At 39.3% G+C, this 26,158-nt stretch overlaps 1 protein-coding gene across 2 annotated transcripts in view; it reads right to left on the bottom strand.

Moving 5' to 3' along the window:
* Nucleotides 1-26,158, bottom strand: part of LOC145260324 (myosin-VIIa-like) — a 965,294-nt gene that overhangs the window by 86,560 nt on the left and 852,576 nt on the right. For both annotated transcript variants that reach the window (XM_080118214.1, XM_080118215.1), the window contains one exon: nt 4,132-4,359. In XM_080118214.1, the coding sequence (XP_079974340.1) occupies nt 4,132-4,359 (228 nt within the window). The remainder of the gene's footprint in view (nt 1-4,131; nt 4,360-26,158) is intronic.

The raw sequence follows: 26,158 nt of genomic DNA, 5'->3' as shown, positions 1-26,158 counted from the left end.
CTATCCTTATGGCCATGTCACTAGTAAGGGTGCTGGAGGTAAACGTTTTGTCTGGATTGACGTTATCCGCCTGATAGTCAGGGACCCGAACCTTGGATTAACCACTAAGGAGGCCGTCCTATCAGCAGGTACAAAGTACTGGGGCTGCTGTATTGCCATTTGGTGAATGGATTCTGGACCATATAGTAGTCTCTGGTGGGGCCTCTCAATGCCATACTAGTGGGTAATTGTTACGGCTTTACCTTATCATGTGCTAAAAAAAAAAAAAAAATCTTCCTCTCATTTTCTCTCTTACTTTCCCTCTCTATCCTGCTCTAACCAAGTATGCCAACCTGTTCCACAAATCCTAAAAACTCAACGTGAAATATCTCCAGTACAAAAAATTGAATAAACCTAGAACTTCACCCTCCAATGTAGACCCCTACATGTCTCCTTCTCAAGCATCAGGGGTCTATGTTCCAACCTTTCAGAGGTTGAAACACAATTACAGGAGACGAAACCGGACATTCTTTCTAAGCGAAACTGGAATAGGGCCGACCACTTCCCTAGATGAGTTCATAATTAACGGATACTCTAACTTAACATCTAAATCTAACCCCCAAGATCGCCATGGGCATGGAACATGTGCCTACATTAAAGATGGCTTCCCGTGTGGCAGGGATATCTCCAGAGAAGACCCTAATTTACCTTATATGTGCTTCCGGGTTGCACTTGCTTACACCAGTGCATTTATATTTGCCCTCTATCGGCCCTACAACAGCAGAGTTACTATCTTTAAGAGTATATCTGAGAAAATAGACCACATCCTGTCTGCACATCCCTCGGCTAACATTCACATCTGTACTGACTTCAATGTCCATCATGTGGAATGGCTGACCCACTCAAATAAGACAGATGATGAAGGGAGGTTCTGTCATAATTTTACCATTGCCTATGACCTCACACAGATTATTCGCGAGCCCACCCATGCACCCGCTATTACGGGTCAGTATGCAAGCCTTCTAGACCTTTTTCTCTCAACTTCCCCTGAGCTGTGTTCATGTTCCGTTCTATCTCCTCTAGGGTCCTCCGACCGCTCTGTTGTGTCAGTAAAGATAAAAATGAAATGTAATGTCCCCAGAGGTACCCCTCCACTGTATTGTATACCAATACTCCATGGCTGACTGGGATAGCTTCCGTACATTCATATCTGATCTACCTCTGCATTCCATGTTCCAAAAGGATGTGTCCTCTATAGTATCAGACCTGACTGAATGGTTAATTGTAGGCATAGACCGATTCATACCATCTAAAATATTCCAACAAAAACCTAACAGCCAGGCATGGTTCTCCCCAGAATGTGCTGCTGCCATCGCACACAGACATCACTTTTTCCATAGCTACCAACATAATAGATGCCCCGAGACTAAAACTGCTTTCAGGAACGTCAGCAACCACTGTAAAAGAGTAATAAAAAATGCAAGAGAGCTATATGCTCAGTTTGTTAAATCCAAAGGAGCTGATCAGCGGCTTGGTTCTCACCAGTTTTGGAAAATAACAAATAAGATCCTGAACAGAAGTGTGCGTTCTATCCCAACCATTATCAATGGACCAGAGGTCATCTCGTCAGCATCAGACAAGGCCAAACTATTTGCCAAGAACTTTGCAGCAAATTCTACCCCATGCAATGAAGGCCATCAACTCCCAGTATTTCCTCCTATAACACACAACACGCTAGGTAACATACAAATATCTGTGCATGAGGTCGCCAAACCAATCAAGAACCTAAATTCCAGTAAAACAACTGGCCCTGACGGCATTCAAATCATAGTATTAAAAAAAGCTTCAACCAGAACTTGCTCCCATACTTATGAAACTGTTTAAGCGTTGCCTTAAGGAGAAGTGCTTTCCAACACCCTGGAAAACCTCATCAGTATGCCCTGTATTTAAGAACTCAGGTGATAAGTCATCTTCCTTTCAGTACGGATCAATAAGTCTCCTGTGTGTCATGAGTAAGTTGCTGGAATCCATATTAAGTCAACCACCTCAGCAGAAATAACCTTCTTAGTGACACGCAATATGGTTTCCGTTCTTCAAGATCTTCCGCAGATTTGTTAACGGTCATATCTCATAGGATTAGCGAATTTCTTGACAAAGGTTTCCTTTCTAAGGCAATTGCTCTTGACATATCAAAGGCCTTTGACAAGGTATGGCATAAAGGCCTACTTCACAAGATTTCCAGCTACGGTATAACTGGAAATGTTTTCTCAATCATTAAATCATTTCTCTCTGATAGGCTCATAAGAGTAGTGGTTGATGAACAAAAATCAGAGGTCTGCAGTATTAATGCTGGAGTCCCTCAGGGGTCCATCCTGGGCCCAACTCTCTTCCTGATCTACATCAATGATCTCCCAAAACACATAATTAAATCATTCGTTGACATCTACGCTGATGATACGACCATCTACGGCAACACATCAAAGACTGTAAATGACAAAGTTCTCTCTGATTCTCTCTCCTCTGATCTTAAGCGCATGGTACAGTGGGGGAAGAAGTGGCTGGTTACCTTTAATGCATCTAAAACCAAGCTCCTATCTTTCCATCATGAATGCTCTGATCTCCATCTGGCATCAATTCAAAAATTTTCCCCACCCTTTATCTGTGCCTAAATCAAAACGTAGATTCCATGAACAAAGCTTCTTTCTTAGAACTGCACACCTGTGGAACTCTCTACCGCTTGCCTGTTTCCCTCCTGACTTCAACATGGATGTCTTCAAGTCCAACATAAACAAATTCCTGATGAACCACCCTCCTAAGTAATGACACTTTATCAAATCTCCAATACTAATGAATACTGTAACACTATCCCATTGATTACTGTACACAAAATAATCCTTGTCCCCGAGTGGCTTCTGGGCCTTGATAAGTGGTGACTTTCATGTAAAAAAAAAAAAAAAAAAAAGTCCCGACTTGATGAAGACAGATAGAAAAATGTGGATTGTACCATATTATTTTATTTTTCCATATTTGTAAGCTTCAGTTGATATATATTGCACTTTCCATTCTTATTTACAATCGGTTAATACAGAGTGATCTCCTCCTGCATCACGTACTGAATTCTCATTTCACAAAATGACGATTAAAATAGAGACATTTTTCTTTATTCATAAAAACACATTAAAGGGAAGTTATCATGTGCAATTGTACTGAGTTCTTTCTCTTCAAAACAATTACATAAATTATATGACTTCAAGTATGTCTCCACATTAATTACACATTATTTCTTTCCTTTACTATTCAGTGATTAGCATCAAATACTAAAATAAACTTTTAAAAATTCCTATTTCAGAAAATAATTAGATTACAAAATTAATGTGAGTAAAATTATTTTTTCTTTGGAAATAAGGCAGTCATTTTCCTTTTACTACGAGGTAATAGATACAGCTAGTATAATATATATATATATATATATATATATATATATATATATATATATATATATAGTCATTCACATGCAGTACTGTTTCGCTATATCACAGCTCATCAGTGCTACTAGACAGACAACTACCTCAAGCCAGGATCGAAACCCGACCACCTGTACAACAGTCAAGGCTTTGAACCATTACGCTAATCAGCAGCTGCTGTGCGGCAGTGAATTAATGATGTTTTGACATCGTCTGAATACCTAAGCTCGATTTGTTTACACAAAGAGCATCGCTTCATATCGCTTAATGGTATATCGTGTATCACTTCCCAATATGCTCAACTCAAGATAAGGAGCATTATAGTCATCCACATAGTACTGTTTCGCTGTATCCCAGCTCATCAGTGCGGTTAGACAGGCAACTACCTCAAGCCAGAGTTTTGAGATGAATTGAAAACGAATCTTGGGTTTACTTTCATTAGCCTCTTAACTCTTGCTTCCTTTATTTTGCCCTTTAGTCCTCGCATTCCATGAACGATGTTTCTTACAAAGAGAATAAATTGCTATTTTCTGGGTAAGAATCTATCTATCTAACACTTATCGTTAGCTAGTTTTTCACTTTGAAGTGGTATTATTTTTTTTTTTTTTAGTCCCTTACATCAAGTGGTTTTATGTCTTGTCTGGAGCAAGTTCTATATAAATTAAAAAAAAAAAATTTTTTTACTTACCTTGTGCAATGTCTTACTTGCAGAGAAAGCAGCAGAACATATGCACATTACACCCCATGCCTTGATAAGGGCCTCAGGTTCAGGGTTTTTGTGGGTCTGCCGAATTGTTTGGCAATAAATTTCATCCCTCAGCTCAATCCTCTCAAGTCCATATCTCACATAGTTTTGTAAGAACTGTATCACAGAATCGGAATTGGTTTCTTCACCGCGAATGTACTTTGTTAGTTCCTGCAAAAAAAAAAAGAAAAAAGAAAAGAATAATAACAGTTATGTTAATGGAAATATCACGCATTATATATCGCACGGTTTTTTTTTTTGATTTTTTTTAAAGATTCCACAGGATTTTTATGTTCATTTCAGCAGTAACAAAATATGATTTAAAAAAGACATGGCGTCTGAAAGATATGAACATTATAGCGGTTGTTGTAATAAAAAAAAAGAAGAAATACTCAGACGCAGTTCTTGGAAGACCAAGCTGTAGCGAAATACAGACAGCAGCCATAAAAGAACTCTCGGATATAAAATGCGAATCATAATGAAATCAAGGATTTCTTTCTCGGCAATCCGGGACAAGATCAAACTGTAGTATCTGTCTTCAGATGCTGCACTTAAATTTCTTGTTCTCTGTCGGTGGAGGAGAAATCCTTCACGACTGAGACAATTTTTATTTTTGTCCCTTTTCTCCACGTTAAAATACGACCCTGGTGTCTAACTCTGTCCCATGGGGAGGCATTGTAAATAGGGACAAGAACTTGAATGCCTACTAGACACTATCCTCGAGTGTCTAAGGTCTCTCTGTACAGGGGTTTGTCAGGGAAACCTGGCGTGAGGATAGTTTTCTCTAGAAATGAACCTTGACTAAATATTCAAAATAACAAAAAGTATTTGTGGCTCAAATAAGATTTTGGTATGGCTAACTCATACTGGCTTTTAATAACTTGATGGAACGCTTTCAAATATCCTTGCTACGAAAAATATGTCATGAGTTAGACATCTTGTTATTAATACAGTGATATAAACATATCAGTTTTATATCTATTTTATATTCTTTCTTTTTGCAGATTGTTATCCTCATCTTCATACATGTTGTTGCTTCGCCACGTTTCGGCCAACTCATCCTCTGGTCTTCTTCAGGTGGTTAATCATGACAGAGTAGGATTGCAGTCTTGTAGCTATATCCCCAGTAATTACTGCCTTTCAAAGTTGTTGTCGTCTTACCATGTGGCACAGTGGATAGAGGTGTTGACCCTCTATTGTTCCAGGTGAGCATTGTCTGAAGATAGCGGTTTCATTCCTACCCAAGCAGGCCGGAGGGTTAGTTGGTCAAAACCACGTTTGTTTAGTCTAAGCTAGAGACTGCAACACCCGGTATCTTATGAAATATTGGGTTTTAAAGATGATTTCTTAACTTTAAGGGCCGTTTTATACGTCAAAATATATGGTATCTTATTTTTATTAGATTTTGTTTAAAACAAAATCTTCCACTGCTGGTAGTAATGAAAAAATAATAAATATTTATTGATTTTTAAACTACAAGTAAAGCTAAAATCCCAAGTGTGTTTTTATGTTTGAGAAAATATTTGTACATTTAACGTTTTTTTTTTTAATGGTATTAATCAGGGAAAAAATGACAACTTTATAGCTATTGTTTTTAAAATATAATTAATAATAATATATTTAATTATATTTTAAAAAACAATACATATGCCGCTCCCCATTTGGGGGCACCAAATGGGTAAAAAGGAAAATTATTCCTAACTCGCATTTGGGTAAAAATGCACTTTCGTAAAAATAATTGAATTCATTCAAAAAGTATCGCAAATAAAAAACAGATGAATAACTTTATAGTTAAATATTTAAACATTTATAAAGAATTGGAATTGGAATTGGGAACTGTATCGGAATCGGGAAAAATATTGGAATCGTCCCATCACTACTTTCTACATATTTCATCAAATCGGTATTTTACAGAGCAAAAATCAAACACTTGCAGTCGCGGCTAAGTAAGATATGTTTCCACTGGTTTCTCAAACATTCTACAGGATGACTTGCATTGTTTGGCTGGTATAGATTTCCATATTGATTTCAAGCGTTGAAGCTGAAAAATTGCCAGAATGAGTAAATTAGGTAAAGCGCTTTGCTAAGATAACCTGATCAACAGACAGAATTAGTCGGAGCGAGTATGTCTCTATTTTGTCGATACTTTTAGTGTAGGTATTCGACTGAGCTCCAATCTGTGGTCCTTCCCCCATAAAACATTCAAATACTCACCTAGCTAAAACAACTGCCAACAACTTTCCTCACTTTTCTGAAATGAAAATTCCATGAAAACTAAAATTCTATGCGCAGTTTCTTCCCTAGAGCTGTTTGTCTGTGGAACACAATACCGTTTGTCTGCTTCCCGGCTGACTATAACATGTCTGTCTTCAAGTCTCATGTGAATAAATTCCTATTGAGTCATCCATTTAGATAATATAGCCCTCCCTACCCAAGTTCCACCGTGACTGGTTTTGTCTCACCACCTACCTGACACTTAACCCTTATCCTTGAGTGGCCTCCGGGCCTTGATAAGTGGTGATCTTCCAATTAAAAAGAAAAAAGAAAAAGATCATTTAAGATATCCCACTGATACTATCCGAAGACTCAATGGCTGGGAAACATCAAAATAAATTTTATATACTATATATTTTCACACACACACACACACACACAATATATATATATATATATATATATATATATATATATATATATATATATATATATATATATAAAAATATAAATAATTTCAAAAACTACCTGGCAAATATACCCACTGAACCAAGGGAGATTCAAATAATTTAAATTAAAGGGACGGTTACAATCTTTAAAAAAATCTCTTGGTTGAAATATATGAGACAATTAATGAATGTCTGGCATCCAGTAGAATGCCCCATCACTTTGAACAAACTAATAAGAAAATTGAAAAAAAAAGTAAGATATAGAGACACCTCTATGCACACATATATAAAAAATGATGAAAATAAAACTTGAATAAATTACAATATTTATTAATCCATCAAAAATTCAAAAATTGAATGACAAAGACTAATGCCTTAACCCATGGATTTTCAAAGATAGACTTGTTTCATCAGAGGATAAATATTAGTAAAAAGATGTATTACTGAATTAGCATAAATTTAAAGATTAAAAGTAAAAAAAAAAAAAATCTTGATATTTTTTTTTTGTAAATATTTTCCAGTTTAATTGACTTTTTGAACTTCACAATTTTTGATTCATTTACAATTTGGAAAAGAGTACAACTCCACTCATTGTTTGATACGTTCAAATTTAACTGACTTTTGGATTTCAATATAATCCGTTCATACTGCAGATTCCAGATTCTTCCTGTTGTAGCGCACTGAGTACAACTTCATTAATTAATTCATTATTTGATTTGATTTACACACACACACACACACACACACACACACACACACACACACACACACACACACACACACACACACACACACACACACATATATAGAAATGGACACACATATAGTTTATTAGAAGGCTTTAACAATTCAAGAATAAACCGAGAGTTGTAGGAAAGAAATTAAAAAACAAAAAACAAAATAAGGCGATTGTTTTTCCTTTCAATTTTTATTTACATTTGAAAATTTTTTTACATCCTTGATCATTAGAATCTTATTTGATGCGGGAATTTCATGATATTTCGGGGACAAACCCCTTTGTCAAGTGTTTATATTCTTTTTGCTTTCAAGTTTTGACCTCGTAGAAATTTGTGTGGCTGATACTTTATTACAGCTTCACGGTTCATCCAATCTCCAAAAGTGTCTCTGTAAATTTCTTGAAGGTATTGTCACATTTGAATGGAAACTCAAACCTACCAAGAAAATTGATTGAACTATTTTTCAAACGCATGCGAGGTGACGTATGCGCGGGTTTCCCCACTACTTCTCTTTTCGACTTTTATTCGCGTAAGTTATTTCTCTCTCTCTCTCTCTCTCTCTCTCTCTCTCTCTCTCTCTCTCTCTCTCAACATTTTTCCTCCCTTGTTTTGCCAAAGCTCTCTCTTTTTTTCTGATTCTCTCGGCTTTTTCCTTTTCTTAACTTCCTTGAATCTTCTATTATTTTCTGCCTTTCCCGGTCATCCCATTTCTCTTCCCCTCACCTATCTTTCATAAATACACGCACCCCCTTTTTTATTTCTCCCACTCTCCCCACCTTTCTGACAGCATTCCAGTCAAGTCAATAAGCAAATCAGTCCATTTCTCACAAAATGGGCAACAATCCAATTTTTTCAGCCAAGAAACAAAATGAGTTAATTGATACATATGTACTGCACTGACATAACACATCGACACCGTGTGTGTGTTTGTGTGTGTTTGTTTGTGTGTGTGTGTTTGTGTGCGTTTGTTTGTGTGTGTTCATTTGTGTGTGTTTGTGTGCCTATATAGTAATAAATTAGCCTGAAAAAATAAATTTTCAGCAAGACAAACTTATCAGGATAGAAAATGCTCTACCCGGTTAAGAGGAGCAAGTTATAGAATAAAATAAAGATATATACTATTTATTTGCTTTACATAACCATTAATATGCCGCTACACATTCATGAGCATGTTTTATTCAGCCAGTTACAAGTAATTAGAGACCTCTTCAGGCGATATTGCTTTTGTATAAGCAATATTGCCTGAAGAGGTCTCTAGTTACTTTTAAGTGGCTTACTGAAACATACTTATGAACGTATAGCGACATATAAATGCTTATGTAAAACAAATAAATAGTATATTTTGCCCTATTCAGGATTGAGCACTCTTGCATTAACTCCATTAAAACTTCATTGGTTGCTTCACCTCTGGAAAATCTCTCTCTCTCTATCTATCTTATATATATATATATATATATATATATATATATATACATGATGATGATTGCAACGTCTTGTCAGACGAGTGCCACTCCCTCAGACACTTAAAGTCCATGAACCCAAAAATGACTTTTTTTTAGTCCTACCGGTGAATTCACACGCTCAAGCAGGCATGACGTTGAAGACGGTTATTGAGATCAATTATTACATGCTTCCAGCATTTCAAGCCTCCACATGTCACAACTTTTCCATCGCCACAGAACCATTTTCATAGACAAATGCCTGAGGGAGTATCTATATACAGATAATGTTACAGAGTCTTAGCTTTGTACGACAGCTAAGTCTCTCTCTCAGTTTAAAATGTTGAGATCCAGCAACAAGCAAGAGCAAGATAGCCAGCAACAAGTTAAACTGCAGACCAACTTAATGCGGGTACTGGTCTCCTGCTTTATGGTTTTTTAAATCAGAGATTTGCTTCTCCTAGAAAGGTTGCCTTCACCATGGCTTACGTGAGCCCTCTTCACCCCAATACACACATACATACACACAAACACACACGGTGCTAGTTGGCGATTGACCCCGAAATAGAGTTGATTCGCCCTTTGAAAGATCTTGTTTTTAATCCTTCAGGGTGACTAGCCACCCTCCTCACCAAGCAAGTCTGGTGGGGGTACCAGTTTAGTCGCCGGTGACCCGACCATGAGGCAGATGGTACTGGGTTACATGGTACCAGTAGCATATGACATGACCTGACATATACATATATATATATATATATATATATATATATATATATATATATATATATAGAGAGAGAGAGAGAGAGAGAGAGAGAGAGAGAGAGAGACGTGTGTATTTATATGTATGTACAAGTTAAAAGAAAAAAGCAACCAAAACATTAATCTGATCTCATTATAAATTTATTTCAACCCAATAGAGCCTTTTCAAATGAGTGAACTGGTCGAGATGTACTGCCCGACTGAGGAATGATAAAATAACACACTCCGTTTTGTATTTCCTGAAAGGGGAAAGATGGAAAAGAAAATTTAGAGATGGGGAACAGAGTAGCTATGGCAGCGTAATGTTTTTGTTCCTCTTCTTTACTCTCTCCTTTCACCCTCAAATTCTTCCTCTTTTCTCGTTTTTTAAAAGACTAATTGTTGTCTTTTATAAGATTGAGTTGTAAATATTGATAGAACACGACACAAAAATAAGGATTCTAGTCTTTCATAACGGTTTCATATTCATCCAATTTTTACCAAATAACATTTTTGATGAAGAGCAGAAGATCACTGGAAATACTAAAATTTTTATTATTATAACATTTGTAAGCTTGCATACTTTTATATTTCATAAGATTACGTTTTGTCAAAATGTAAAGAAATTCACCACTTTTAGCCGAGAAACACACAAGTGGAATGTTATAAATTTATTTCAAGCCAATAGTCTTTTCAAATGCTATCTACCTATCTATCTATCTATCTATCTATCTATCTATAGAGAGAATTTTCAAAATGTAAGACAGTATATAATTATTTTCACATTAAAACAAAAAAAGATGGCTGTCATGGCTCTTGTGAGCTACGACGTTGTTTGAGTATATATACTGGCTGTATATACCTGCCGTTGCCAGATCGAAACAATATATGTCATATGCGACTATTTACTATGATATCACACGTGACAATCTGCTACAGCGTCATATATGACGTAATGTTATGATGTCATATATATATATATATATATATATATATATATATATATATATATATATATATATATATAAGAAAGAGAGAATAGTAAAGGATTAGTAAAGTAGACGCTGTAATCTGACCAGAGTTTCACCAATCATCAGTATACACGTGTGATTGTGTTACTGTTCGGTCGATATAACACAAATTATTGGAGAATAAAATCCAATATTAAAAATGTGATCCGCCACAAAACTGAAACGCAGTCTGCAAGAATCAAAGGCTCTCGTATAGACTGGAGATATTAGAGCAAAACCAGAGCAGATTTTGTTCCACCAAAAGAAAAATCTATACTAATAAAACCGAATCCATGTGCAATGGTGTCTACGTGCATTTCTGGCTCAAAGACTCAATAAAAATTCTGACCCCTTTCTTATTTAAAAAAAACAAAATTTGAACTACGTCACACAGTTGCCTTTAAATTAAATTCTTTTTTTTTTTTAGTTTCATTTTATTGTAATGTATAAGACGTATGTTTATAGATGGATCACTGATTAGTCTTTTTTAGAAGTAACATGAGCTAGTCTACATGCAATTAAACGCTTTAGACTCGTTTTTTTTCCCATTTTCTCTACTTGGAAAGAAAAGAAAAAGGAGACAGATAAACAGAAAGAGAGAGAAAGAGAGAAAGAAAGAGAGAGAGAGAGAGAAAAGAAAAAAGAAATAAAACAGTCAAATAGGAAAAAATAAGGACATAAAGTTCTAGCAATTTGATGATTTATTATTGAAAAAAAATGGTGCAATTCTACTTTTTCTGAATTTCTAAAAAGCAAAAAAGTCACATTTGCTAGTAAATTATATATATATATATATATATATATATATGTATACAATTATTTCTACAGCCCAAAGAACGCTGCAGCCCACAAGAGCTATGCCAACCAACGAACCGGAAGTCTAAGACTGGAATTTCGCCCTCATTTGGGCTCATCAGTCAGACATAACTGCACCCGGGATTTCAAATCAAATGAGGACGAAACTCGAGTCTTAGACTTCCGGTTCATTGTCTGGCATGGCTTTTGTGAGCTGTGGAAATAATTATATATAATCTCTCACATTTTGAATATATATATATATATATATATATATATATATATATATATATATATATATATATATATATATACACACTACCAGACTGCTCAGCGTTGCTAGATCATAAAATATGCATAAATATTTTATTTTAATTAATACAAAATTCTTATTTATTATAAACAGAAATACCATAGGTATTAAACGTAACGTTAAATTCCTTTTAAAAAAAATGGAGTAAAAAACAAAACAAAAAAAAAACTGAGCCATGTGCATGCGATTATGTTTTTTCTAAACTTCTTGAAAGTAAAAAAATACTTCAGCTGAGATTGGAACCGAAACATAAAGACAGTGAGTCAAGTACGATAATCATTCGGCCAGCTTGACACGTACTCTCTAAAAATTGTTTCCTAAACCTACTTATTCCTAACATAAAAAAGCTGTCATGTTGTCTGGACGCGCATGCACATTCGTGAAACATAAACACTAGCTTGGTGGGGGATGCCCTTTTCTCTACCCTGCAACCTCTTTCCCACAGAAGAGACGTAGCGAGCCTGTCATTGTTCTATCGCTATTTCCATGGCAGGTGCTCGTCTGAGCTCCATTCTCTGGTCCCCCCTCACCAATCTTTCTCAAAAAACACCCAACTAGCTGAAACCACCGTCAATAATTTTCCCCACTACCTATCTGTGCTAAATCAAAACATAGATACCATGAACAAAGCTTCTTTCTTAGAACTGCACGCCTGTGGAACTCTGTTCCGCTTGCCTGTTTCCCTCCTGACTTCAACCTGGATGTCTTCAAGTCCAACACAAACAAATTCCTGATGAACCGCCCCCCCCCAAGTAATGACACCTTACCAATTCTCCAATACTATTGCTACACTATTCCTTTGATTACTGTACACACAATAACCCTTATCCCTGAGTGGCCATTGGGCCTTGATAAGTGGTGAACTCCATGTAAAAAAAAAATTAAAAAATAGAAACAGTTGACAAACAGATAAAAATTTGATGACCCCCCATGTACCAATTTTTCAACTCTGACCCCTTTTTTCTGGATGCAAACGGATTAAAAAGTTTTCCACATGTCTGAATCCCCTATTTACCAAATTTCAAGTCTGCAGATCAAAAATTTGTTGAGAATAGGTTGAGAAGTGTCCTCACACACATTCTCACACACATATATATATATATATATATATATATATATATATATATATATATTGCCAGGGTTCGAATCTCGCGACTAGTGTTAATTGTGACACCCTGCACTGATGATTCCCGAAAGGATGAAACACTAGTGTCTGTAGGTATTTAATTATTATTATAGTAAATAATTATATCAGACTCTTTAAGAAACTTGTTTCTTATCGTTGAGCACTTTCAGTTGTAAAAGGTCGGTCAACTTAGCTCATATACGTAGATCGTTGTATAATAATTAGATCACTCTGACTGACGTTAAAAAGCATTTAAAAAAAAAAGAAGAAATGTTTAATTTCAACTATATCTCTCGCGGTTGACGATAGCCGAGTGGTTCGGTTCCTTACTAATGAAGCCAGACATGATTTCTGTTGCCAGGGTTCGAATCTCTCGACTGACGTCAATCGTGACACCCTACACTGAAGATTCCCAAAAGGATGAAACAGTAGCGTCTGTAGGTATTTAATTATTATAGTAAATAATATATATATATATATATATATATATATATATATATATATATATATATATATATATATATATATTTCTTTTTAAACTTTGATGTCGATTTTTTAGATTACGATTCTCATCGTACTTGTTATTTTCATATTTCGACCGATGTGACTTTTGATCATCTTTAGGTGAATCTTTTCAAACTTGGTAATCTTTATGTTGAACTCACAAACCTATACGGATTTTCAAACGAGGGCAGATTATTCTCATTCAGTAAGTCATGACCGGGTAGAATTGTTAATTAATTATGATATTATTTGTAATTCAGTTAGCATAGCCAATAAAATAATTAATATTTCCGGGTTTTATCACCTAGCCTGTATACAATAATTCGGCACACTATTCGTGAACTATGCATTTTAAACATCATAACATAATTCTTAAATATTATCGCCTGTAGTAAGGATTGAGCCATCATCCTCCAGAAGGCTCTCACTTAGAACTGATTTTTAACCAAAACCATAATCCATTGCATCTGAAGAAGGTCAGGTTTTACATCAAAATGTTGTGAAAATAACACCCGAGATGAGTTTTATTTATTACTTTATTTATTGTGAACTATTATCCTCATCTATCTTAGTTGTTGTTTCATGACGTTTCGGTCAACTATTCTTCTGGCCTTCGTCAGGTGGTAACCGCGATGGATAGGAACTCCGAATCTCCTAACTGCATTCTCAGCAATTACTACCATCTATAGTTGTTGTCGTCTTATGTTCTGGCCAAGTAAGCCTCTGGCCAGCTTTGGGTAGGACTGAATCCGCTATCTTCAGACAATTCTCACCTGGAACCGTAGAGATTCAACGTCTCTATCCACTGCGCCATGGGCCCTTCCCTAATCCTTAACCACCTGACGAAGGCCGGAGGAATAGTTGGCCGAAACGTTGTGAAACAACAACCAATAAAGATGAGGATAATAGTCCGCAATAAATAAATTAATAAATAATACTCATCTTAATAATGAATTCCAATAATATGAGAATAGTAGTCCGATGTAAATAAATTAAATTATCAATCACCATCTAAAAAATTCTGAAACATTAAATTTTGATATTAAAAAAAAAAAAAAAAATTCTAGTAAATAGGAGGGAGGGAGGAGGGAGAGGAAGGCAACAACTTCTAATTGCTTTTGTTCAGTAACTTGTAAGTCTGTACTATTAATCCTATTACTGATTCACTGAGTTGGCGGCCGTCAATCCGTCTGTAAAAGGTTTTAACCTATATTTGACCAATATTTATTGTCTGCCTGTCCGTATTGTTAAAACTTTGCACTTTTGCCCCCTCGACTGTAAATACCTCCGATTAAACGAACAAGCAGGAAAATCCCACTCTTTCACTAGAGATACTTAGAGGCCGGAAAAGTCTTTTGCTCTAGTTGTTTCTTCGTTTGGACTGCCAGACTTTGGAATTCCCTCCTAGATGCCTTTTTTTTTTTTTTTTTTTTTACAAGGGAACAAGGGAATCACCACTTATTAAGGCCTAGAGGTTACTCGAGGATAAGGGTTAAAGAGTGTACATTGGTCAAAAGGACAATATCATAGTAATCGTTAGAAGTGTAAATTTGGTAAAATTAGATTACTTAAGGGGAACGGCTCATTAAGAACTTGTTCACATTAGACTTGAAGATGGCCAAGACGGAAAGCAGGTAAACGGAAAACAGTTCCCCAGGTGTGCAGTTCTAAGAAAGAAACTTTGTTCATGGAATATACGTTTAGGTTTAGGCACAGATAAAGAATGGGGGAAATTATTGATAGTGGTTTCAGCCAAACGAGTGTTTCTCATGAAAGTTTAGCGAGGAGAGGACGATAGATTGGAGCTCAGACGAGAACTTACCATGAAAATAATGATAAAATAGAGACAGGCTCTTCTTCTTCTATAACTGTACTGACCTGCAGAAGTTCAAGTGTAATGTGAACAGGCGTCTTGCTGCTCAACTCCCTACATAGTGTCCCTGTAAAAATGGGACCGGATAGTAGCCCCTTATATCCAAATGACGCTGTGCCTTGTTTGGGGTGAATAGGAATAATGGAAACAATAAAAAAAACCCAAAAAACAGGTTCAATTCCAATACAATTCCCAAGAATGGCTATAATCACCCCCACCCCCCACCCGGGTTCTGAAGCATTTTGAGTTAGGAGAAACACATGCCAACATGTAAAAACAAAAAAAAAAAAAGAAAAGAATACTACTACTGCTACTACTCTTATATCCCCCCCCTGCCAAACCAAAAACATTTCTTAACCTTTACTCTATAATAAAAACCAATGTGTATTTATATATATTTTTTTTTACATAGGCGTCACCACTTATCAAGGCCGATAGGCCACTCAAGGATAAGGGTTAAAGAGTGTAGAGTAGTCAAAAGGACAATATAGTAATCGATAGTAATGGAAGTTCGGTAAATTTGTTAATTAAGTGGAACGGCTAATCATAAACTTGTTCAGGTTGGACTTGAAGACAACCATATTATATAAATATATATCCATTCCGTCACATAAAAATTAATGAGTAAAAAAAAAACTTGGACGAAACCATTTCACTTGAACACAAGAAAGCAAAAAGCAAGACAGACATCCCCCACCCCATTTTACAAGAATTCAAAAAGAAATTATTCACTCTATTTCTATAATGAGATGTTTTCTTTCTGCTTTTTTCTATGTTGATTATTGTTTTATTTTAGTTTTATGAACTTTCCAGTTTGAGACGTTTTTTTTCTTTGTGATTTATTTTTTACATAACATGTTTCACGAGTGTTTGCACTAATATTCATAAGTAATGGGGAGGAGGTCGCCCTGCGTTGCTCGGTTGTAAAATATGGTAAAAAAAAAACAAAAAAAAAAACGGGACTTGGATGCCATCAGCCAGAAGCAAAAAAAATGTAAGCAAAAGAAAAAAAAAATGCCACATGATGGGCACAAACTTGCAAAAGTTTGTAAGCAAACACATGATCAGACCATGATGACGCAGATGTTATGACATTGCAAATTTAGCTTTTTAAAATTAAACAATGAATCGACTGTTCGCGCATGCGCAATTAACAAGCAGTGTCGGAACCAAAATATTTACCTGATCTTCCCTTCAAACAAAGCAACATTTTTACATGAAATAATTGACGTTTTTTTTTTCTAATTTTTCAATATTATGCGTCCGAGAGATAGTTCTTTCTAACGAAACCAGGTTTGTGCCTGTTCGATGCTTTCCCAGATATATAGATTAGTACAAACACGAGTGAAGCATTTTTTAATGTGATTTTTGGCAGAAAATATCCACTTTCTCTGTTACAAATATTTTTTATGTTCCATAACGTTAATGTCTGTGCATATATCAGAATGCTCTAAGCAACCAGCCGTGAACTCTATGCAGCCATCTGTTTTGGCCACACCCACACTAAGCCTATGTCGCATACAGTCCTTATAGGGAGGTGGATAAGAATGCGCTGCAATTGTAGCCCTTCAATTTAAATAACCCCTGAACCACCAGATTAGAAGAGCCTCTCCTTTCCACTTCGCTGTAAAAATATTTAAATGCTGGAAGAATTTCTAATGTGCAGTTTTTTTCCTCAGATTGCTTGCTTTTAGAATTTTCTCCCTCTATCAACATGCAGAAACTTCAATGTAATGCGAACAAACATCTTGCTGCCCAATTCCCAACCCAGGTTGCCTTTTTGTAAATCTGGACCTTTACTCTTCAGTAGCAATTTATCTTATTTGGAGTGAACAAAGGTGAGAAAATAGTTATAGTTTCATTACATCTTAATTACTACATATAAATAAACATTTAATATCATTAAACTATTAACAATAAATAATAAACGAAAGAATGAAATAGTGAAATTTGCTGCTGATAGCAGAAACGGCTTCCATTTCAAATTTACATTTGCTACTGAAAATAAAGATGGCTTCCTTCTATAACTGTAATCTCTGAACGTATATACCATTCACTGGACAAAGCAGGGGAGGGTAGAGCGATTGCTCTAGATATATCTGAGGCTTTTGACAGGGTATGGCATGAAGGTTTTCTCAGGAAAATCAGATCATACGGTATCACTGGAAAAATACATAATTAAATCCTTCTTAGATAAGAGAAAAATCCAGGTTGTCCTCGATGGTCGTACATCTAAACAATATGATATAAATGTGGGAGTGCCTCAAGGGTCTATCCTTGGACCTCTATTCATATTCATAAATGACCTTCCTGACAAAATTGTTTGTGAGATGGGTATATATGCTGATGACACCACGCTCTATAACAGACACAACAGGAACACAAATGAACACATATCTAAAGAAATGGCAGAACACTAGAGGATGACCTCCGATCTGTAGTGGAATGGGGACAAAAATTGATGGTCACATTCAATGCTGCCAAGACTAAACTTGTTTCCTTCAAGAAATCTTCTCTACCACCAATAGCAATAGCCAAAGACTCTTTATCTGAAAATACATCTTTTAAACTCCTCGGCCTAACGTTCACTGGAAACATGAGTTGGAACAATTACATTGAGAGTATTGCCAGGACCGCTGCGAAGAAGGTAGGTTCTCTCTACCGTGCTAGAAAGTTACTAACGCCCGAAAGTATCTTGTACCTCTATAAGGCCACCATTTGCCCATGTATGGAGTATTGTTGTCATATTTGGGCTGGTGCATCTGCTACTAGTCTCTCGCTCCTGGACAAGGTCCAAAAGATAGTCGCCAACCTGATAGGTCCTGAACTGTCATCTAAGCTTCAGCCTCTGTCTCATCGACGAAACGTTGCATCCCTCTTCCTGTTCTACATGTACTTTAACGGTGAATGCTCTGACGAACTGCAAGCGCTTGTACTCCCTCGACGTAAATACCCCCGACAGACCCGACAAGCAGCTAAATTCCACCCCTTCACAGTTGAGATCCCTAGATGTAAGAGAGCCTTCTACTCCAGTAGTTTCTTCCCCAGAACCACTAGACTTTGGAACTCCCTTCCGGGACCCTGCTTCTCCGACTGTACAGACATGCAAAAGTTCAAGTGTAATATAAAACGAGATCTTGCTGCCCAACTCCCTACATAGTACCCCTGTAGCTTATCTCCTTGATAGTAGCCTCCTACATCAAAGTGGCGATGTGCCTTGTTTGGGGTGAAAATGTAATAAAAGAATAAAAAAAAATATATATATGTGTGTGTGTGTGTGTGTGTGTGTGTGTGTGTGTCGGTCTTAGAATTTTTTCACCTATTAAAACACACTTTTAGTCCCACATCCTTCACAGGAAAAACGCCATTGTGTAAGTCAATCAAACTCTTGCAATCACTGCATTATTCTGCTTCTAAGAATTTACGCATCTTGATATCATTGTAGGGATCATTTGTTTACCATAAAAACGGTTTTAAGGATTTAATATTATAAATATATATATAGAGATTGTTTCGGTCAGTTAGTTACTAGCAACTAGAGACCTCTTTGGGCGATAGAGCTTATACAACAGACAAAAGCAAGCATTTGTATAACCTGTGTCGCCTGAAGAGGTCTCTAGTTGCTAGTAACTGACCGAAACATGCTCATGAATGTGTAAATTTGTAATGTGTGTGTGTATATATATATATATATATATATATATATATATATATATATATATATAACTACTTCATTTACTCACATAAAATTAATATACGAAAGTATAAATTTATGCGTAAACTTTAAGTATTTAATTCAAAAGTGCTCAATACGTAGGTAGAGCATGTTAGTAAGTTATAAAATATATATGGCGATTAAGCTTAATCGCCAATATATATTTTATAACTTACTATATATATATATATATATACGCACACATTACAAACACAACAAGTATACTTTCAAATATTGTACTGGTATTTTATTTTCTTCGAATTAATCATCCAGAGAAAGTTTTGAAATAAAGACGAACGTTCATGAACATATAATTTGGCTTGTTCCTTTTTCATCTCTCTCTCTCTCTCTCTATATATATATATATATATATATATATATATATATATATATATATATATATATATATATACTAGCAGATCACACAGCATTGCTCAGTTGTAAAATACGCTTAAATATGATGTTTTGATTAATACAGATTTCATATTTATTATTATATTGAACCCAATATATATTAATGATTTAAAAGGTAAAACAAAAACAAAAAAAAAAACTGACTCATGCGCCACCACTGAGAATCGAAACCAAAATGTTTAGCTTACGATTTACTTCTAACTTTAACGTTAATGCCTTAGCTATAAAGACATGTTTGCTGCAAAGCTAAAAATTAAAACATGAACCAATAGCTTTTACATTACGCATGAATATTCATAATGCCGTTGTTCGACCATCACCTGGCAAATTCTATTTTTTTTAATTTTCACATTTGTGCACCAATTTTCCCTGGCTAAAACCCAAATTTCACATGGGTTCGAATACCCTGTATATCAAGTTTCATGTCTGTAAACCAAAACTGACAGAGGAGTTTGATAGGCAAATGTTTTTTAAACAAATATATACATGCATACATAAATATATATAGAAAGAGGTTTATGCAAGTATAAATCATGTAGAATATCTGCATGAATTTAATTACACATAATAGTTAACTAAAGATGATCATCCCATAAGAAAACCGAAAAAAACTAATAGGGAATTAATTAAAATGAATGTTTAAAAGAATATGAAAATAAGCTAGATCCTTTGCCAATGAATGCAATTTCACGACCCATATATAACAAAGTTGTATTTTCTTTTTAAATAAATAGAAAAGCCCGGTCTCCTGTCTTTTCTATTTATTGCTTTGGCTGTCCCCGACATCCAAAGACCAGCTACTTGGGCTGGTTAAAGCTTTGTTTTATTCTTTTGCTCGCCTCCTGTTTTCACTTTTTCTATCTTTTTCAGGTTTGTCTCTCTCCCCGGGCTCGACTTAAATAGCTGGCCGGTCTGCGTCTGAGGTGGTTCGGAGTCACATCCAACATAATCCTCAGCCAGGCCAAATCGGCGGGTCTGAGCCAGGGAGAAGACGCAGAGGGGGAGGGTAGCTGGTCCGGGCTCCAGTGCAGAAATGCCTAGCCCGGGGTCCAGTTCCCAGAGGGGGCTTCGGCCCAATCTGGGGGCCGGATCAGGCCCAGAAAAGGTTCCACCACGTGGTCCGGGCTCCGCTTCTTTGCCTAGCCCGGGTTCTGGTGGGCGTGTCCCTGACACGCCGCTGGTTCAGGCCCGGTAGATAGACGGAGAGGTGCGGTCGGTGCTGTCCCCCGCACCATCACTGTAGAGGAGCCCGTCGCACTAGGCGGCGGCTCCTGGACCATTACTGACACTGCTGTCCCCGGCAGTGATAGGTTTAGGCCAGCTGGGAGAGGTGATCCAGCTCGGTGGGATCGGCAGAGGAAGAGGGCTTTAACTGTCAGCCCTCCCGCCCATAGGAGGACGGAAATCCTAGGGACGGGATTAAGACCTTCCACCTCTGCTGATTTCTCCACATTGAGAACCACCGGGCTGGATCAACTCCAAATATAAGGAGTACACTGACGGTAACATCATTAAACCTCTTCCAGGAGTGGTGGAAAGATTATCCACAAGGATAATATCTCTGGTCACCACAGACTGGAAAAAGAAAAGCTTAACGGGAGTGTCAAAAGATATTATGGCGGAGATGCTGGGAGAACTCACAATACCTGCGACGTACATTTGTCGTCGCAGTTATGCAATGTGGGACCTGCTGCTGCCAACCGACGATGACGCGGTAAAGTTGTCCAAATGCGATTGGAAATGGAAGAGTATACGGTTCAAGCCGGTATATCTGAGCAGGAGCCAAACAACTGTTCACATTTTAGGCGTCCCCTGGTTCCTGGACTCTGTGCAAATTGGCGCAATAATGAGCCAGTATGGGGACGTCGAAGCTGTCCTCCCGGCCCGTGGTCCCCGTAGCCTTATGGTAGGGGACTACTTAGTTAGAATGTGTTGTGACCGGGAGGGCTTTCAGAAAATCCCGGCCCTGCTCAAAAGCGATGTTTGGACGATGAGCGTCATCATCGAGGGGCGAAGACCACACTGTTGGCATTGCCAACAGATAGGCCATATGGCAAGGGATTGCCCAAAAAGGATCCCTCTGACAACAACAGCAGAGAAACAGAAGGGTGTGGCACCAGTAGCCCCTGAGAAACCAGCCGGAGGGGGCATGACATCAACTGCAACACCAACAACATCGGATGGCTGGACCAAAGTGGTAAAGAAAAATGGGAGAACCACAAAGACCCCCTCCACAAGAGAGCAGCCCCCTGATGTACAAGGTCGGCCAGTTCCCGCAGGGTCGTCCACGAATCCTTCCACCGACATGTCAACAAAGGAAGTTTCCAGCGGCCAAAAACGAAACCGTCCGGTCTCCTCATCAGACTCTGAAGGGGAGCAGGAAAAGCAACATGCTGAGTGCAAAGGACAGGCGTCGGTGGCAGAGTGCCAAGGCCCTAAGAAAGACACCAAAAAAGAGAACAAGAAGGCCAAAAAGAACAAGGAGGCTGGGCCCCGTTCCCCGTCCCCAATGAACGTAGAGAATACTGTCTCTACGGTTCAGCCACCCAAAACCCCAACCCAAACCCCTTCGGCTGAACCAAAATTCCCACCCCTATTTGATACCCCCCAACCCGGCGCTCGATCATTGTCCCGGGAGAAACCGGTGACTCCAGATAACAGCAGAAGAGCTGCCTCAGCGTCTCCAGTTAGGAGAGAGAAAACGAAAAAGCTCCCCTTCTTTCCTGGAGACCGGATTTGTGATGTAGACCCCCTTCATGCCGATACTTATATCACTCAGCGGCATAGGGGTCTACTTAAACCATTAAAGGAGTTGAACAAAGTGGAAGGGAAGAAGGTGACAAATCCAAAAAACTTCCCTGATGCCCCCTTAGTCATGACCTTTGTGCGTCAAACAAGAACTGGACGCACAAAGGCCATGTGGAATATGATAGAAGAAGCCAAGGGGGCGATAACAAATATAAAGTTGGTGGAAGAGGAGCATGACTCCCTCAAACAGCTGGCATCTAGGTGCGAAGGGAGGGTCCCTATCTACGTCCACCCTTGTTTTTATAGGGCCCTCAAATTAACTTTTCCATTGGATGTCGGGGGTATTGCGCGAGACGGACGAGTAACGTCCGAGTTGCTTTCGGGCAACCTCGCCCAATCCTGCGGCACCCTTGGTACAAAAGACTTTAGGCCGGTGGTTGCGGATATCTAGGCACAATGGCCACGTCCTTGAGCCTGTGTAGTTTGAACGCAAGGGGCATGAGGTGCCGAAGCAAAGCCGCTAGGGTACTGAGGGACCTCATGTTTATGAACATAGATGTGGCTACGTTACAGGAGACTCACTACAATTCCGTTGACGATCATCGGGTGCTGGAGGGGCATTATGATGTCTTTTCAGCATACGGTGATAGTCAAAGTAGGGGGGTTTCTTTGTTAGTTAGGCGCACCCTTTCTGCAACGGTTAGCGTTGTTCACGCGGATACTGATGGTAGACTGATCGTGGCCGATGTTGCCGTGGCAAATAGAGCGTTTCGAGTCGTCGTGGTTTATGCGCCCAATTGCGTACGGGAGCGGGTTTCCTTTTTCCGGCGGTTGGAGGTGTTTCTCGGGGGTTCGGAACGGTTAGTCCTAGTGGGTGATTGGAATGCCATCCTTGATCCCAGGGTAGATAAGGTGGGCGGGACTAGAGGGACGGATGGGTGTGAAACCAGTCTGTTGGACCTGATGGCTAGATGCGATCTGGTAGACAGGTATCGGGTGGATCATCCAGGGCGGGAGATGTGGACGTGGCTCTCTAGCAGGCCTTCCGTTTCAAGTACTTACTTGGATCGGTTGTTAGTTAGAAGAGGCAATATAGAGTACATATCTTGTCCCACGTTCCACTGGTTAGGCCACTCTGACCACAAACTACTTGTGGCCAGGTTAGACTTAGATAGGAACCCCAAGTTAGCTGGGTACTGGAAGTTAAATACCTCCTTACTGGAGATAGATGACTTCCGGGAAAGGCTAACTAAACACATTCAGAAGGGATTAGTGGGGGCGGTTACCGGGAATAAGTGGTGGGTAAACGCCAAATCTAGCATTAGAGACTTCTCTGTCAAATATGGCCAACGCCTCGCACTAGATAGGGCCAAGGCAGAGAAGCGTCTAGAGGATAGACTATCCCGGGCGGTGGCAGGGGGGGATTCCCTAGAAATAGGCCTAGCTAAGGCGGACCTGAGTCGTTTGGCTAGCGAACGATATCAGGGCCAGGTAGTTAGGGCTAGAATTAAAAAGATGCCCAACGAAGCTGTGAATGTGGATAGATCGGAACGTGTCCGTTCGCTCGGGCGCAAATCGGATAATTACATTCGTAAGATTCAGAGCCCGGAAGGGCACTCCTTAGTGTCGGCTCGGGGGATTTGCGAGCGGTTTCGGGTGCACTTTGAAGATCGTTTTGCACAGCTGTCCAGGCTCCGCGTCCAGGAGTTTGGTAACTATTTGGCTGGCTCGCCCCGCCTGGAGGCGGCCCGAGCGGCTAGTTGCGATGGTCGGGTTGCAGAGTGTGAGGTCATAGCTGCTATGAAGCAGGTCGCCTATAATAGATCACCAGGACTCGATGGACTGCCCTACGAGCTATACTTGAGGATGTCGCACATGTTTGTCCCGATTCTGACGGGTGTGTTTAACCACTGGTTTGACACGGGATCTATCCCGAGTCAGGTTACCAAAGGCGTGGTCACACTTCTGAAGAAGAAGGACACACATGTTGGGGGGTTGGATGATTTTAGGCCCATCACGTTGTTGAACACGGATATTAAAATCCTGGCCCGAGTGCTGGCGAATCGTTTGCAGGTTGTTATCACTGACTTGATCGAACCGGATCAGACTTATGCTGTGAAGGGGAGATCAATTCAAAACAATTTGCATTTGATTCGTACAGTCCTAGAAAACCTAGAAGACGACACTGAAGCCGCGCTGATCAATTTAGATCAGTCCAAGGCGTTCGATAGGGTGGATCATCGTTTCCTGATGGCTGTTTTAGAGACCGCCGGCTTTGGGTCCGGCTTCTGCAGATGGATTTCCATTTTGTATGCTCGTCCGACGGCAGTTGTGCAGGTCAACGGGGTGCGGTCGGCGCCGTTCGCGGTTTCTCGGTCGGTGCGACAGGGGTGCCCGTTGTCGCTCTTGCTGTATGTCCTCGCGCTGGAACCATTCCTTAGGAACGTGAGGACTAGGGTGGCCGGACCGGCCCTGCGCGGAATTGCTCTTCCTGGTGGTGCGCGAGCCAGGGTTTCCGCGTTTGCCGATGATGTCACCGTATTTGTTTCGAGCGTGGTAGATATTATTACGGTGATTAAGGCTCTCAAGCGTTATGAAAAAGTTACAGGGGCTGTAGTCAATCTCAGCAAATCCGTTGGCCTGAGGTTGGCCGCTTGGCGGGGCTCGAATGCTTTGCCTGGCGCATTTGTCTGGACGGATGGCCCGGTCCGAATTCTGGGTGTTTGGTTTGGACCCGGTCTGTGTCTAGATAAGAACTGGTCGGAAGTACAGAGCAAGGTCGAAGCGTCTGTGAGGGTTTGGCTTCGAAGGGGATTGTCCCTTAAAGGCAGGGCGGAAGCATGCGCCACTTACGTGTTTCCGCTGATCCTTTACCGATTGGCTGTACTTCCTCTGCCTGCGGTCCGAATGGCGGCCTTAACGCGTGCGCTCTTCTCACTGTTGTGGAATGAGCGACGGCCGCTTGTCCGTAGACAGGTCTGTACTCTACGTCTTGAAGATGGGGGCCTGGGGATGCCTGACCTGGCAAGTCATAAAAACGCCGAAAGGTTGGCATTCCTGGGTAGAACTCTGATCGAGGAGTGTGATTGGGGTCCCGCGGTTGGTGAGGCTTTTCCCAACCTTATCCCCAATCACTTAATTGAATGCCAAAGAAGGCCGAGAGGGCAGTCAAGATTCCTCAACGAATGCCGAAATGTGCTTAGAGCGATGCCAGGGTCCTTAGACCTTGCACAGCCTAGAAGGGCATTATATCGGGGATTAGTGGTGGGGACCGCTTCGGACCCACTTGGGGAGCGGCTGCAGCTGTCGGAGGGGGAGGTTCACTCTCTATGGAATTGGGCGCCAGGCCGGGGATATCTTAATAATTCCGAATTTTCCCTGACCTGGCGATTGGTTAGAAACGCTTTACCCCTCAATGACATACTGTTCAGAATTGGTAGTACGTTTAGTCCTTTTTGTCCACGGTGCGAGGAAGATAGCTTAGAAACTGTAGAACATGCTTTTTATACTTGTTCCAAGCTCCGTGAATTCTGGGAGTATGTCAGTGAGGTCACGGCTCGCATCGTCCCTGATCAGGTGACGATCCTGGATTTAGCATCCGTAGTCTATAACGCAGATCCCTTGTGGCCTAGGGAGGAACGAATGGTGTTCCTAGCGACCTTGGCCGTAGCTAGACTGGTAGTGTGGGTTTCATGCATAGAGATTGTGCGTGGGGGGAGCCGCCTTCTCATCGGGATCTGATTTTGTATTTTAAACACCAACTTAAAATCAAAATCAGATGCGATAGAAGGAGGTTATCTCGCTCACAGTTTAGTAGGAGGTGGATTCACACCGCTAGTTTATGTGCGTTCGTACGAAACAGGCTTGAGTACGTGTTCCCTGCTTAGGCATGGCA

The sequence above is a fragment of the Euprymna scolopes genome, chromosome 36 (genome assembly GCF_053919585.1).
Source record: "Euprymna scolopes isolate OS-2025 chromosome 36, ASM5391958v1, whole genome shotgun sequence".
Taxonomy (NCBI): domain Eukaryota; kingdom Metazoa; phylum Mollusca; class Cephalopoda; order Sepiida; family Sepiolidae; genus Euprymna; species Euprymna scolopes.
This window is presented reverse-complemented; position numbering and strand designations above follow the sequence as displayed.